At 54.8% G+C, this 14932-nt stretch overlaps 6 protein-coding genes across 6 annotated transcripts; 4 read left to right on the plus strand and 2 right to left on the minus strand.

Annotated features, from left to right (window-relative positions):
- The first annotated feature begins 1233 nt into the window (after nucleotides 1-1233).
- Nucleotides 1234-2623, plus strand: PV07_07710 (uncharacterized protein). Its single transcript, XM_016394817.1, has 2 exons — nucleotides 1234-1468; nucleotides 1520-2623. Exons 1-2 carry the CDS (start codon nucleotides 1415-1417, stop codon nucleotides 2126-2128), a joined length of 663 nt encoding a protein of 220 aa, XP_016248236.1. The 5' UTR covers nucleotides 1234-1414; the 3' UTR covers nucleotides 2129-2623.
- Nucleotides 2624-2798: 175 nt separating this feature from the next.
- Nucleotides 2799-4969, plus strand: PV07_07711 (uncharacterized protein). Its single transcript, XM_016394818.1, has 2 exons — nucleotides 2799-3243; nucleotides 3336-4969. Exons 1-2 carry the CDS (start codon nucleotides 3148-3150, stop codon nucleotides 4887-4889), a joined length of 1650 nt encoding a protein of 549 aa, XP_016248237.1. The 5' UTR covers nucleotides 2799-3147; the 3' UTR covers nucleotides 4890-4969.
- Nucleotides 4970-5373: 404 nt separating this feature from the next.
- On the minus strand, nucleotides 5374-6850 carry PV07_07712 (uncharacterized protein). The gene has a single exon (XM_016394819.1). The coding sequence runs from the start codon at nucleotides 6620-6622 to the stop codon at nucleotides 5921-5923; it is 702 nt and encodes a 233-aa protein (XP_016248238.1). The 5' UTR covers nucleotides 6623-6850; the 3' UTR covers nucleotides 5374-5920.
- Nucleotides 6851-8294: 1444 nt separating this feature from the next.
- On the plus strand, nucleotides 8295-9481 carry PV07_07713 (uncharacterized protein; the record flags this gene model as incomplete). The annotated part of the gene is made up of 3 exons (XM_016394820.1): nucleotides 8295-8389; nucleotides 8576-8665; nucleotides 8743-9481. 3 exons carry the CDS (start codon nucleotides 8295-8297, stop codon nucleotides 9479-9481), a joined length of 924 nt encoding a protein of 307 aa, XP_016248239.1.
- Nucleotides 9482-9756: 275 nt separating this feature from the next.
- PV07_07714 (uncharacterized protein) lies at nucleotides 9757-12889 on the minus strand. The gene is made up of 2 exons (XM_016394821.1): nucleotides 12561-12889; nucleotides 9757-12509 (listed from the first exon to the last, which is right to left on the minus strand). Exons 1-2 carry the CDS (start codon nucleotides 12815-12817, stop codon nucleotides 11567-11569), a joined length of 1200 nt encoding a protein of 399 aa, XP_016248240.1. The 5' UTR covers nucleotides 12818-12889; the 3' UTR covers nucleotides 9757-11566.
- Nucleotides 12890-13048: 159 nt separating this feature from the next.
- PV07_07715 (uncharacterized protein) lies at nucleotides 13049-14861 on the plus strand. Its single transcript, XM_016394822.1, has 2 exons — nucleotides 13049-13258; nucleotides 13319-14861. The coding sequence occupies exons 1-2, from the start codon at nucleotides 13065-13067 to the stop codon at nucleotides 14172-14174; spliced, it is 1050 nt and encodes a 349-aa protein (XP_016248241.1). The 5' UTR covers nucleotides 13049-13064; the 3' UTR covers nucleotides 14175-14861.
- Nucleotides 14862-14932: the final 71 nt, after the last annotated feature.

Raw genomic sequence — 14932 nt, forward strand, 5'->3', positions numbered from 1 at the left:
GTGGCCCGGATAAGCGGCCCATCGCTGGAGGCGATCGAGCCGTCCTTCCGCCTCTTTGTCCTCGTACGACTACAAGTACAAATAGACAGAAACAGGACCTCGGCTCGATCGTACGGGACTAGCGATTCTTGAAACAGCACTGATGCGCATTTTGGAAATCCCATGGCTGGCCAGATCGAGACGGAGCCAAGCAGGTTGCGAGTGAAGCATCCCGCATGGCGCTTCATGTGATCGGCCATAAGAGCGAGCAGGCAAGTTCACATCTCAATAGCAGCCCAGAGGAGGTTGTCCGGATGTCGAAATGGGTAATGTGTCATGGCAGGGGGCCCCTACTGGTGCAAAGAGGGTTTCTCTCCGTGCCAACATCGCCGGCTGATTGCATCCCTGAGTAGTCGGTGACCTGTGTAGCCAGTTGCAGCGGATTGGAGAAGACACGACAAACCACCAATCAGATACTTGAGTTGTTGTCGCGAGGTTCAAGAATCCGTTTTGAGGAAAAGACGTGCCTACTTACTGAGCAGAGCGGGGGAGGCGGTGTATTTCCATTCACCACTACTCCCACGTCTTCGACAGCGCTGATGCCCACCTGGACAACGCCATTCAGACGTACAGTGATCCTGACCAGCCCCCACAATGAAGCTATAGACCCTTGTGATAATGCAGTCTTCTGCAGGTCGGGTTTTTCTCGGGCACTGATTTCAGTCCTTCGGACATGGAATGCTGTGATTTACCAGTGATTCAGATCGCAACGACTGGCAAACCTCTTGAATCATCAATCTCCCGTGGTGTTGACGCTCCCAGTCCCCCTCTTTTCCCCGGGCAAGCGGAGACGCCTTAAGCGTCCGAAGTCGCAGGAAGTTGACGGACACCCCGCAGTTCGTTGCTAAGGACCGCTCTTTGCTCAGACATCGCAAATTCACTATCGTCTCATTTCAGTTTTTTTGCTCTATGACTGCAAGGGATTATACGCTTTAGAGGAGACGTGCGATCTCCTCTTCGCAGCCATCGTGGGGTCTCAGAGGCAGACACATTCTTTGAAGTAGAGTAACTCTGTGATAACAGAAGCAGATCTAAAAGAGGAGCCACGGAAGGAGCGCAAGGCGTGCAAGGCTGAGATTGTCACTGGTTGTCGGCAAACCTTCCAGAATTTCTGGTTAAACTTCGGCTCTTTGTCGGGAATCTCGACGCTTATTTCCGACAATCCGCGTCGTTGCTCTCGCTGCAACCTGACAACTTCAATCCACAGCTCAAAGATGGCAGGTCGCCATGGACGGTGAGTCAGTGTCTCTGTTTATATGGGCACATAGAGCAGTCCTACGCTTCTCGCGCCCGCCAAAACCATCCACAACCTAGTTGATACTGCTGCAAGGAGCCCTCCCACTTTTCACCATACTCACCTGCGTAGACACTCACAATGGCTCTCATCCGCATGTACCAGGAGTCGGACAAGGACGCAATGATCCATATCGTTCGTTAGCCAGTCCAACAGGTCAATGATCATGTTCTAACAGGAGTCTAGTTCCGTGAAACCGCCGCGCCAGATCTACGCAATGCAGGTGACCCAGTTCTGCATTATGCCTCATTCCTCTGGTGTCGACCCTACCTAATGCTAGAGCCCGAAAGCTGCTTCGTTCTCGATGATGGTAACGGTCTTGCAGTAGGCTACCTGCTCGGTGTCCCCAACACCGCGTCATTTGTACAAAAGTATGAGGAGACATATATTCCGTACCTACAATCACAGGGGTTTGAAAAGCCGGGGCCGGACGAGCAGACTGGCTGGGATGAAAACCTCCCAAACGCACTGAGACAAATCATGTTCAACCCTCGTGCGATGCTCCACACCCAATATCCTCAGCTGATGGAGCAATGGCCGGCGCATATGCATATCGATATACTAAACCCATATCAAAAGCAAGGCTGGGGTCGGCGTTTGATCGAGCGGTTTTGTGGTGCGGCTAAAGAGCAAGGCGCAAGAGGTCTTCATCTGCTTATGGCAGCAGCGAATGAAGATGCCGGGAGATTTTATCCTCGCGTAGGATTTTCTCGTTTCCCCTTTGTGATCGATGGCGGTGTCAGCGGCGAGGAGGGCAGAGATGTTGGAACCATCTGGTTCGTCAAGTCTCTCTAGGAGAGCCAGAGAGGCCATGGATTACATCCACCTTCAAGTTCCAGCGATCTGGAAATATCTAATCACGTCACTGGTTACCCTACGATCTCCAACCTCCCTTGAGATCGGAGGAAAGCCGCGGCGTGGAACGCGCGTATCGAGCGCCAAAAGTTTGATGTATTTTGCATCTCATTCTCGTTCCTGGATTATCAATCAGATCCCAACCGCGCAACACATGGCATGCTTGACTATCATCTCACAGAGCCTTTTCTATGATCGGAAGTGTCTCAGTTTGGAAAGCCTAAGCCGTTTGGGGTGATTTCTCGTTCATTTTGTAAACATCTTCTGACTTGTATTAGCATACAACAAAGATAAGCGCTAGCCCATGCTAAGCAGAGATGCCGACACCCGACACACTCCAGAAGTATGGAGTATGGAGTACTCTGCACAAACCAGCACTCGTTCTTCCATTGGAAACAAGGTCTCTCCCGCGGCTAGCGGAGCCGATGGCCTCTGACGATGGCCCATTTGTGTATCGCTGGCGAGATGTGTAGGATTCTCATCTCGTGTGGAAACCAAACGTCGCAGCCGTGCGTGAGCCTCGTTCTCAGGCGGCCGATTTCCTGTGGATCTGATATCTGGTCCACACAAGGACGGACCTGTCTTTTCTTGTTCGAGAATATCTCTGTCAGGCCATTAAGATCACCTTTGGTGCTGATCTCAGCTCCGCGATCCCAAAGTGTCCAGTATTTATACCATGAATTGATCATAAAGAGGTTCCATGCTTCTCGTTCACTGCCGACCCTCCCCTTTGCTAACGCTTCTATCAACGTAGCTCAGACAGTACTCGGCATCATCCCCTTTCATTCAAAAGCACAGAGTTGGTGATTAGGGCGCTCGTTCCTCTTCCAGTGCTCGTTTGACTTTTGGCCTCAGCAGCACCGAGGTTAAGTAGCTCTGGTTCCCCTCCTCTGAGCAAGAACTAGCACGTACCACGCCATCCTGGTTTCGCGAAATCCTTTCATCTCGATTAATCAGTCATGGTCTTTTTCGCGTCCGGGGCGGCCCCAGAGATACCCAACAAAGACATCTGCTCGTGGATCTTCGATGAGCCAAAATACGATGTCAACAAACCAGTGAGTATACCTGTACACCCCGGTCCCGTGTCGCATCGTCTGGAGAAATGGCCTTTTTGCAATTCATTCTTGCTTACGGCACAAACGCTCAGATCTTCATCGATGCATCGAACACAAATCGCTCCCTTTCACACCTGCAAGCCCGCACGATCATTCGCCAGTTGATTGGCGGTCTGCGAAAGGCCGGCGTGAAAAGGGGTGATTGTGTCCTCATCCACTCCTTCAATGACATTTACTATCCAATACTCTTCCTTGCCATTGTCGGGGCCGGAGCAGTGTTCGCTGGGACGAATCCAGGCTACACCCCTCTCGAATTGCGGCATCATGTTGGCATTACCCAGGCCACTTTTCTCATTAGTGAACCCGAGCTGCTTGATTCGCTAATGCAAGCTGCTAAGGATATGAGGATCCCCCAGTCTAATGTCCGCGTTTTCAACACACAGCCCCACCAGTCCGTACCGGAAGGATTCACCAGCTGGACAGACTTGATGCAGCATGGTGAAGAAGACTGGGTGCGCTTCGACGATCTTGACACGTGTGCAAACACGACGGCTGCTCGATTGACGAGCTCTGGAACAACGGGCCTGCCCAAAGCCACCATAACTTCGCACCGGAACTTGATCGCTCAACACGAGCTCTGCTACAGTCCAATGGTGTACAACAAGCCCTACGAAGTGGTCAATCTGTACCCGACCCCCATGTTTCACGCCGCAATCGCGCCTCGCTGTCACACTTCGACGCTGAAGCTCGGAGAGAAGGCGTACGTCATGCGGCGGTTCGAGCTGGAGCCCTTCTTGGCCAACATCGAGAAGTTCAAGGTCACCGAGTTCTACGTGGTGTCGGCCATGGCCGTGGCCATCGCCATGTCTCCGCTCATCAAGAAGTACTCGCTGAAGTCGATCCGGCACGGCCTGGCCGGCGCGGCGCCCCTGAACAAGGAGACCCAGGCGGCGATCAAGCCGTACCTGGGCCCCGACGCGCCCTTTGCGCAGGTCTGGGGCATGACCGAGACGACGTGCATCCTCACGCAGTTCCGGTGGCCCGAGGATGACGTGACCGGCTCGGTGGGCCGCGTGATCCCCGGCATGGACCTGAAGCTGGTCGACGACCAAGGGGGCGACATCACGGGCTACGACGTCGTGGGCGAGATGTGCGCCCGCGGGCCGACGGTGATCCGGGGCTACTTCAACAACCCGGAGGCGAACCGGGAGTCGTTCGACGCCGACGGGTTCTACCGCACGGGCGACATGATGTACTGCGACGGCCGGACCAAGCTGTGGTACGTGGTGGACCGCAAGAAGGAGCTGATCAAGGTGCGCGGCTTCCAGGTCGCGCCGCCCGAGATCGAGGGCGTCCTGCTCACGCACCCGGACCTCGTCGACGCCGCCGTCATCGGCGTCCCCGCGGCCTCCGAGCTCGACGGCGAGGCCCCCCGCGCCTACGTCGTGCGCCGACCCGGCGTCGACCCCGGCCGTCTGACCGACAGGGACGTCTACGACTGGGTCGCCCGGCACCTGGCCAGGTACAAGCGGCTGGAAGGCGGGGTGCGGTTCGTGGACGTGATCCCCAAGAACGCGAGCGGCAAGATCCTGAAGCGCATCTTGAGGGAGGAGGCCAAGAAGGAGAGCGCGGCATCGAAACTCTAGACGTGGAATCTCCACGAGTGGACTACATACCCCGGTACGTGTATATATTGAAGTAGAGTCGGGCTTTCCAAATCGAGAGAAGAGATGAAAATAGTCCAATGTGAGTGGGCATGTCATCCCCGACACCGATCCTCGATTTCTTCCCCAAGGCTCGCATTTCGAGCATCTCTCGTTCTCTTGTCCACAGGCCATTCGTCCACTAGCGCGATCATTGAAGCCAGAAATACGCAGGAAGTTGTAACAACTCGGCTTTGACACAGGTATGTTTCGTGTCTCGGCACGAGGCTTGGGCAAGGTTTGGATACTTGACGGCGGGATTACAGCTGTGAAGTCTCGTCCCCGGACCTTTGTTCGAGAATGACAAGGACATTGTTCATCCCCGTTGACGTGGGTTTGGGCCATGTGTGGAGATTGAAATGATTATTTACTCAAAAAAGTATGAAAAAAGGGGTAGGCCCGCCTCATAAGATGCTTTTCTTGGGGGGGTCCCGTCCCGCAATGTCGGAAACGACAGGTTTATATTAGGCACCTTCCACGCATACTGGAACAAATTGACATGTGTATACAGGACACAGATACAACCACAACCACAACCACAACAACAACAACAATGGGAGTTTGCCTCTGAACCTAGCCCAGCGCTTCAAAAACAATACAAGGACAAAGAATCCCGCGCCCACTCCCCTGCATGTGGATCTTCCATGCGTGGATTCCATCCCGAAAAAGCAAAAGTCCTCTCAGCGTTGAATCGTTAACATTCGTCCTCTTCCCACCACCCATACTCGGTGTGGACAGCGGTCTTGACTGGGTTTCGACCGATCAGGTAGATGCATCAACAACACAAGCATGGCTTCTCAGCCGATGGCTTTTTGGAACAGTTTGAGGGCCCGTGGGAGGGGTGTCTCGTCGAATTCCGGGGGGGCGGGGGAACACAATAACTATCTCGGGGGACCCACGTCGGTTGTTTTCCTGACTTTGTTTGCGGGCCCCTCTCGCACGAACATGACACACCCCCGGTAGCCCATCCAGCGTCACGAGTGCAGGGGTACCGTCGCGCCCGCGCTCGACAAGAAGCGGCAGTCGCAGAAGCTTTGGCGCAGGACCTCGTTCCTCAAGGCGACGACCTCGTCGTGCAGGGCCGAGACGAGGGAGGTCTGCACGTGCAGTTTCTCCTCCTCCTTGCGGCACCGCTGCTGGAGGTGCTCGATGAAGACCTTTTGCCGGTTCCGGCACTTGGTCGCGGCCCGGCGGTTCAGCTCCAGCTCGCGGGCGTGCTTTTCAGAGCGCGGGGCGATGCGGCCGGTCGTGCTCTTCTTCCGCCGCGCCGGGGTGTTTCGCGGCCGGTACGCGTCGTCGTTCAGCTCCACCGACGCCAGGGACATCCGCCGGAGGAGCTGCTGGTGGTGGCTCAGCGAGACGGGGCTGCTGGTCGCCGAGTCGATGGAGGCCGTCCGGCCCAGCTGAGAAGTTTGGCTTGCGGGCGAAGTCGACCCCGAGGGGTCGCCGGGGTGGAGGTCCCGAGGCTGGACAAACTCGGGCGGAGCCCGTCTTTGTGGGACGAGGCCCGCTGAAGGGGCTCCCGCGGCCGGGAAGAAGAGATCACTGTCGCTGAAAATGGGCGATTCTTGGGTTTGGCCTTGATCATACAGGATTTCGGGGCATAATGCAAACTGCCAGGCGTTGGCGTCGTCTGCGAGGGCAGGCGAAGTCGTAAACTCGGTGTTTAAAGTCATTGGGGTCTGGTCTCGATATGGTCCAAACAAATTGACGACTGTTCAGAGCGGTGATCATGAATGATCGCAGAACGCTCTTGTATAGCTTGATGCAGCCCATATTTGGGGGGATTGAACACGGGATATGATGTAGGAGACCTTTGCGACTTTCGTCACCACCCCCCCTCCCCCCGGGACAGAAATCCTGCCACGAAGTGGGGATCTCTGATCCAATTGATTGAGATGTCGAGGGGGGGGGGTGTGTCTGGGTATTTGGGGACGAGGTTGCATAGCTTTTGCAGGGGAAAGGAATGGCTGCATTGATCAGGGCGTGGAGTAGGCGTGGCAAAAAGTATCAAGGGAGGGGGTATTACTTCCGCTAGCTATTTAGCAGGATCTGGAAAAGACCAGGCCCGGAGAAAAGAGCCGCGATCGACAATGCTCTTTTGGGCGGCCTCCACAACCACCCTGGATTTCGTCCTGCCTGTGTAACCTCCGTGCCTCCCAAAGAGGCTGATCCTACCTGGAATACGTGAAGGTCTGCAGCAGATTGCCGCGGATCATTTCTCGCGTGCATATCAATTGGTGCAACACGGCATTCAGGAGAAAGTTATTTCCGGGGCGAATGAGTTGGGGCAACGGACACGCTCCTCGGCCCCCAATTGTCTCGGCGTCCAAGCACGGTATATATGACATGGCCGGTGACAATGGACGAGTGGGGCACGTCATCAGCGATATCTCCCAAAGCCCACCAAATCTCCCATATCCGGCGCAATGCACAAAGCCAACATGCCCTGTGCCTATATCGACTGGAAACTGACAGAGGGCAACGTTAAAAAAAAAGTGAGGGGCGGAAAACCCCGCTGTGTCTCCACCAAGGACACTTGACACCATTTCCCCGATTCCAAACCCGTGCTCCCATTGGTCATGACTACAGCAGGTTATCCACCAAGCCACTAAAAGCGGGCCAGGCCAAGGATCTCAAGGAGACCCAACTCTTTCATCTGCATCAAGTCCCTGTCACTTGGCCACTTCCTGGCACAGCGGTTAGTTGAAATAGGTAAGTGCTTGAGATCTCGACGACGAACTTCCAGAGGCCACTAAGGACATTGATTCGTACTCAGGCCCTGTCAGGCCATCTCACACTGTCCTCAGACCGTGGGCGCCACGGCTACTTCGGCCTGGTCTATCTGTTCTCCAACTCCCCCTCGCTCGTCGCATCCCCTGATGCGCTCCAAGGCTCTTCCGACGTCATCCTGCAGGCATCTTCTAGGGCCTGAGTGGCCGTGATGCCGGAAAATGATGCAGTCTCGACTGAAGAGAATTGTTCCGGGTGCTAGTGGCGCTGTGAACCTGTCACGACCAGGCTCCTGGCCACCCCGTGGTACCCGCTTGGTGGGATTGTTGTGCGCAAAACCTGCAGATATTGCCTCCATGTTTAGTTGAAGATACCTATTAGCTGCCAAAAGCGAATGCGCCCGCCGTAAAACCGGGGCCGCACGTCTCTTCAGCCCTGCTCACGAGCGGGCCATGACAACAGATGTGTGGAAACCTTGGTTGGCTGGGTTCGACTCACTCCTAGCCACGCGTGGCGCGATTTGGATATCAAGTACACGAACCCCTGCGCCCACAAACCTCTGGCTTGCAACGACTTGCCTAGGCTACGTGTTATCACTACTTGTCAACAACAATCATGAAGGCCCTGAAACCAGCGCCCAAGCTGAGTGGCAACACCAAGACGACGTCCAAAACAAAACGCACAACTTCTCGTGGCAGGACTTCGCGGGCGTGAGTTCTTTCCCCGTTTTCCAGGAGCATTTGTTCTTGCGGCTTTGATGTCTGGAGTCTTGGATAAAATGTGCTGATGTTGGGGTGTTTTATAATACAGATGCGATAGGTGCAGGATCAAGAAGGCAAAGGTTATTTTGCGTCAAATTCTATTCTGCTGGACTATTTGCGCTGATTCCCCAACAGTGCGATGGAGATCAAGCATGCAAACTCTGCAGAGCTACCGACAGCGCGTGTGTATACTCGGCCAGAAGGCGAGAAGCGAGAAACTAGTGAGTGAGAGAGCGTCTACATCCCCCCCATGCCAAAAACTCGCAAAACGCGGCTAACCTGGGGGGTTTTTTTTCCCTTAGCTACTATCAAATGCGCGAGGTCACCGATGTCGCCCTGCAGAGACTCTATTGGGCCTGTCGAAGAAGGACCGGCTTTCCGGGGGACATCCCAGACGAGTCTCAGGGAGAGGTCTCGACGGCCGACATCCTGAAGGGGCTCGGCCTCTTGACGCCTGATCTCGACGACCCAACCTTTCTGGGCGAGGTCGGACGATCGACGCCCTTCTTCCACGCCAGCAAAGGGCAGAGGCAGGGACATATCCAGAGCACGACCGCGCGCCGCGAGGGCGAGGAAGTGGAGAAGCGATCGGTTGCCTCGACCGATTCTGCGTCCAGCAGCCCGCGCACATCCAATGAGCGGGTGCTGGCGACGAGCACCACCAACACCAGCACCAGCATCAGCCTGCCCCTGGAATCTGAGGTTCACACGCCGGCCGAAGAGATGGACATGAAGGCGCAGTTTGTGCTGGCGTCCTCGCTCTCGCCCGCGCCACGCACGTCCGGGCCCGCGAGGACACGGGCGTTTCCTTCTCACGACGCACAGGCGTTCTTTCACGGGCCGCACGCCGTGGACCCGGAACCGCAGCTGGACGTCGACGCCTTTCTCGACATGAGTCTGTGCACCGCGCCGACGACGCAACCAATCCCCTCGTTTTACGGCCCGTCAATGTCCTTCAGCGTGCCGACGATGGCCACCCTGCATCAATTCCCCTACGGACAGGCCCACCACCCTGCGCGCCACCCCATGTTCGATCCCTAATTGCCGGCATGGCCCCGGTCCACCGCTGCCACTCGTCGATCGGGGGCGCTGGGATGACCACGGTGTCAAAATGCTTCTCGGTTTTTTTTGTTGTTTTCGGTTTTTTTTTTTTTTTGGTTTTTTACCCCCTCTCTAGCCTTGGTTTTCTGATCGGTTCGGACGAGAGCCTCAATAATTTCCACCCCTGCTGGAGGGGTGAATGACCATGGGTTGGTCTATATCGTCGATGTAAAAGCTATCGTGTTGGAGAAGGTGCACAGGCGTTGGCGGACTATTTCATCTTCTCTGGAATAGTGACTATTTATCCACCACCGGGAGATTACTTCTATCTAGTCCTCCTTGCGGACTCTGTGCAAAAAATGCCTTTACTGCTGGCTGTAGAGGGTCAAATGGGAGGAATCGACTCTGTATACTCCGTCTACAATCCTTTGTCACCCGATATCTATAAGATGTGTGTGTGGACTGTCCCGGTCACTCCCCAATAATCTCTCGTATAAGCCAGAGCAGAAGACCAGCACATGGGGATCGGTGCTGGGAGACTCCTGAAAAGGCAACAACTCCTGCATCGGCTCTCCTTGGACCATCAACTTCGCCAATACGTCCCACTTGCTCGCACCTCCTCCCCTCCCAACTCGGGCAGTGGCTCGCTTGGAAGAGCTGCAAGTTTTGTGTTTTGCTAGCGGGACAAGAAGGTTCAGCACCACCCGCCCGAGTTCCGCGGCTAGAATATCCGAGCATCCATTGAGGCGCATTGAGACACAGTGAGGCGTCTGACGAGAATTCCCCTCCGTGATCTCCACCGGATCAGCAGCCCGGTCGCCCCAATGTCGCAGTGAAGACGATCACTTGGGCGCTGGGTTGCCCTATGCCACCGTGCGCTCTTGTACTTTCTACAGGGTGATATCGAAAGCGAGGATGTGTGCTCAGTTGCGCGGAGAAAGGCAAATATCTCGGTATATCCATGGCGAGACAGTGAGGCTCGACGGAAAACAGCCCCTGGAGCAATTTCACTGGTCGGAGAATACAATCCAGCTTATGACCACCCTGGTCGTCGCCTCCCTTGCATGTATTGGAAGCAAACATTGCCAGCTGCACGGACTCTGAAACCATCTCGCTTATGCGGCCCATAGACGTCAACGGACATCCCTTCCAAAGGCACATAACTGGTGGCCTGTCATTCATGTTGACCCCACCAGCCATGGCCTTTTAACTTTCCCTAAGGACATGTTCTGTGCTGCGGACGGCACGCCCAAGCCCGTAAGGTCTGAGGGCCGCAAACATGTATGCACCTCCAACGAAGCTACTTGGAGCGACGCGCAGTTCAAGACTGTTCTTTCGTTCCCCCAATGCGGAGGATCTGTGCACCTGGTGATTGAGAGCTGAGGGGCTTGACGCAGAGAGCCTGTGAGACCGGAAAAGACAACCGCTGGTGTTGTTAAACCTGTGTCGATACCAGAAGATCATTGACCCACCGAGTGCCCCTCGATATCGCTATATGCGAGGAAATCGGTGCTGCTTATTTCGTTGGCATGATCATCTGCTGGCCCTCTGGTACATGTGCCAATGCCCTTTCACCGCTGTGCGGAAGCGAATTTGGACAGTCGACTGAATGCCTGCGACATCTGAGTGCCGATTGCGTTCGGGCGCTAGTGACTGGGCCAGAGAAGGCTGACTTCCGTCCAGATGGTCTGGCCGTTCCTATGGCCGGCAATGTTGGATTTTTCGATGCCCACCAATAACAAAGCGGCAGCTCTAACACTATGTGAGCGACATCGGTGACTTCGCGGACAGCCTATATATTCGGAGGATCGATTCCGCTGAATATTCTCGGTCTTTGGAGTGTGGAAATTGCCCATCTTCGTCCATTCACTCCAATCTCGTGTTCTTGGTTTTGAACCCAGGCCAAATATCCTTGACTGTGGGTTCCATGTGACTCCTCGTCTTGCCAATTCCCAAGCGAATGACGATGGAGGCTCACACGTCGTAGAGTGAAACATGTCCGATATGCTGAATATGAATCATGCAAACTTCACAAAGCCACCAAGAAATTCGACCTCGAATCAACGCAATCGCGTCGCGAAGATGCTACCACCTTTTCGGGGCAGAGAGCATTGTACGTGAAAATGAGGCACTCGCTTGTTCGAGCTTCTTCTGTCTTTCGCGTGCCACTAGGCCCGTGCGGTCGGTCACCGGCGTCGCATTTGCAATCTGGTCAAAGTCGTCGTAGTCTTCCTCGGCAGAGCCTGATTCTGCGTCCGAATCAACCAACTCCCGCGGCTGTCCTGTCGATGGGAGTGTCATTCTGGTATCGCTATTATCGATTGCCTCGCTTTTGGGCGGCTGTATGTCCTTCTTTGGGGGCTCTGCAGGGAAGTTGTCCGTGAATGGCTTGGAGGCGAGGATCTTGCGGCGGATCTCAGCCATCTCAGCCTCTTCGTCTTCATCTTCTTCGTCAGGGGGGAGGTCCAGAGGTACGCCTTGCTGCAGTGGGCCGTGCTCATTATCTGCCTCCGAATCGGCATCTTCATCTTCTTCAGCCTCTTCGTCGTCAGACTCGTAGACCTCCCTCCTATTCATATTCCCCCCAGCCCAGTCATCTTCTCCACCAGCGGGATCTTTGTTGACTCGGCTGTCTGCATACTCTTTCTCTAGCTTGGCGAGCCACTTTTCCTCGGCCTTCTTGATGTCCTCTTCGTTCTGACATGCGGCGTACCGCTTGAAAAGTTGAGAGTTTATTTCGAGAAACGGTTTGCCATAGGGAAAATGCTGTAGGATGATCTCGGCCCAATCGTCATGCCCACAAATGCAAAAGCATGCGGCAAGGGCTTCGACACAGTTAAGCCTCCACGGCCTCCCGTAGTTGACGGGGTTGGCGGCGACAAGATAGGGCAGAAGCCGTTCGCATTTCCCGCCTATCCGTGAAAAGGGAACTTCCTGTACCCTGACCCAAGAACATTCCACCACCGCGGCGCCATGCTGTTCGAGTAGTTCTCGGTCTGCTGGTGATAAGATCTGCTTTGCGTTGGGCCTGGACGGTTTGTCAGCGTGACGAAGGAGCGTTGAAGAGACATTCACTCACGAGATGACTACTCCAGGAAATTTCTGACCCACAGCTAACTCTCGCATCATGCCGAAATGCATGAGTCTCTTGCCGCTGCAGCGCTTTGAGTCACAATGACCAAAATCCCAGCATGCTGCTTTGAAAGGCGGGCGCTCAGGAATGGCATCGTCGTCGCCACCTTCTCGAGGATCGCGTGTCGAGCGAGGGGTATGCCGCGATCTGGTAGAAAACTTCTTGGACTTGGAAGAGGAACCGTCTTTCTTATGGCGTACCATCGTGACGATGTAGCAGGCAGACCAGATCCAAGTCGAGGTAGTGGCGGAAGAGGTGGGCTTGTCTCTTTTGCGTTTGTTGGTGACTTCCGACGAAACGTTTTCTCAACCGTATCGATAAGAAGATGCCAAGCTCTTCTCACTATCGCCACGTGACATTCCGAGGTTCTTCCGAAATCTCCAATTCGCTGCACATTTGCTTCGCATCCCCCCAACTCTTCAACGCAGCTTTGACAGAGAATTAGCAAATATGGGCTTAGCTGTGCTACCACCAGACTCTGAGGAGGAGATTGTGCAACCCGATGTGTACGAGGATGAGGAGGACGGTGATTCCTCAGAGCACGAATATGGCGGACGACCGTCAAAACGCCGCCGACTGTCATCTTCATCCAGACAGATAGCGCTGCCCGGAGAAGTAATTACTGAGGATACGCAATGGATGAGGTGGGTGAGAATAGGTCTGGTGCGAAATCGAGGGAAAAAGGTCCACTGACACAGTCTTAGGGGACATGGTACCTTCATGCCTGAGCAATCAACCACCATGATCGCAACCCTTGCGGGCCCGCTCAAAAAGACGAACAAACTCCTTTCAGTCGCCCCTCTCCGCGCAAGATATACGCCGGAAATTGGCGACCTGGTTGTCGGCCGGATAGTGGAAGTTCAAAAGAACCAGTGGAAAGTGGACGTTGCGGCACCATTATTGGCACAGTTACCCTTGTCGTCCATCAATCTCCCCGGAGGTGTGCTGAGGCGCCGCACAACCGCCGATGAACTGCAGATGCGGAATTACTTCCAAGAAGGAGATCTACTCGTTGCGGAAGTTCAACAACTGAGGAGCAGTGACGGGACGGCAAACTTGCACACTCGAAGTCTGAAATACGGCAAGCTCCGAAATGGCATGTTCCTTGCGGTGACTGGGACCGGCGGCGGCGGCGGCGTCGTTCGCAGCCGAAGACAAGTCTTCACGATCAACAGCGGCGCCCAAGGTGGCGGAGACGTCAACGTCATCCTCGGGGTGAACGGATACATCTGGCTGAGCAAGCACATGGAACAAGCCGAAGACCAGGGCAGGATGAGCGGCGGTGTCAGCATTTCCAATCTCGACGACGTGGTCAGCAGTGCCATCTACTCGAGCCAAAACGACGATATTGGAGAGGGCACCAGACGGGAAATCGCGCGGATCTCAGAGTGTATTAAAATTCTGGCCGAAGATGGGGTCAGGGTCGACGAGGACAACGTGCTCAAGGCCTACGAAGCTGCCGTTGATGCCGAAATGAACGTCATGACAGACCAGGAAGCCGTCGCTACCAGTTTCAGCGATGAAGTCAGGAAGAGGATCCTCGATGCAGCTCTCCATTGATTTTGAGCGCTTGACAGAGACGACTGTAGCCCCGTCAATGAACCAGATGATCAACCTAGGTCAGCGAGATACATGTGGTGGGGGATCATAGCCCTGCTCTCGATTTTCATCCTTGTGCGCGAGACGCAGGTACGTATTTCGGACGAGCGTTAGGAGACCGGGCAGATGCCTTGTCCATCAGGACAGCCTCGCTGCAGGGGCTACTACGAGTGCTCGTAGGCTTTCGTGAAGGTCTAGCCCCGGACCACAGGTACAGCTTGGCGCCTGACGAATACTCCTGTACTCCGTACTCCGTACTAGGTTTCCTGACCCTTTGGAACCTGATTTGCCAGGATTCTCTGCTGATGGGAGGCTCGGCTGGGATTTATGGTGCGACCGTATGATCTCCAGCGTCTCAAGCGGTCCTTATCGTCTCAAGTCGACGGGATTTAGTGTTGTGAATAGAAGAGGGAGGAGGGAAGAAGATCTAAGAGAGGGAGAGAGAGAGAAACCGAAAAGGCTCAGGTATCCAAGACTCCAGAAGCACTCAGGGATTGCTCAGGAAGCGAAAAGAAAATGGTGAGCTGAGGAAGAGGCAAAGCCTCAAGCGACTGACAATAAGGGAAGATAGAGGATGGGCTCTTCGCGTCATCCTACTGTTTATGGACGTGTACATACCTAGGAAGGTAGGTAGTAGGTAGGGAGGTAGGTAGTAGGTAGGGAGGTAGGTAGTAGGTAGGGAGGTAGGTAGTAGGTAGGGAGGTAGGTAGTAGGTAGGG

This window comes from Cladophialophora immunda, assembly GCF_000835495.1.
Source record: "Cladophialophora immunda strain CBS 83496 unplaced genomic scaffold supercont1.4, whole genome shotgun sequence".
Lineage (NCBI taxonomy): Eukaryota > Fungi > Ascomycota > Eurotiomycetes > Chaetothyriales > Herpotrichiellaceae > Cladophialophora > Cladophialophora immunda.

What these genes read in the sequence shown, in the direction of transcription:
- PV07_07710 (XM_016394817.1), top strand. Translation starts at nt 1,415, where the DNA reads ATGGCTCTCATCCGCATGTACCAGGAGTCGGACAAGGACGCAATGATC. An exon ending in AGGACGCAATGATCCATATC is followed by an intron (nt 1,469 to 1,519) that starts GTTCGTTAGCCA and finishes ACAGGAGTCTAG; the next exon opens with TTCCGTGAAACCGCCGCGCC.
- PV07_07711 (XM_016394818.1), top strand. Translation starts at nt 3,148, where the DNA reads ATGGTCTTTTTCGCGTCCGGGGCGGCCCCAGAGATACCCAACAAAGAC. An exon ending in AATACGATGTCAACAAACCA is followed by an intron (nt 3,244 to 3,335) that starts GTGAGTATACCT and finishes ACAAACGCTCAG; the next exon opens with ATCTTCATCGATGCATCGAA.
- PV07_07712 (XM_016394819.1), bottom strand. Translation starts at nt 6,622, where the DNA reads ATGACTTTAAACACCGAGTTTACGACTTCGCCTGCCCTCGCAGACGAC.
- PV07_07714 (XM_016394821.1), bottom strand. Translation starts at nt 12,817, where the DNA reads ATGGTACGCCATAAGAAAGACGGTTCCTCTTCCAAGTCCAAGAAGTTT. An exon ending in TTTCCTGGAGTAGTCATCTC is followed by an intron (nt 12,510 to 12,560) that starts GTGAGTGAATGT and finishes CAAACCGTCCAG; the next exon opens with GCCCAACGCAAAGCAGATCT.
- PV07_07715 (XM_016394822.1), top strand. Translation starts at nt 13,065, where the DNA reads ATGGGCTTAGCTGTGCTACCACCAGACTCTGAGGAGGAGATTGTGCAA. An exon ending in GAGGATACGCAATGGATGAG is followed by an intron (nt 13,259 to 13,318) that starts GTGGGTGAGAAT and finishes ACACAGTCTTAG; the next exon opens with GGGACATGGTACCTTCATGC.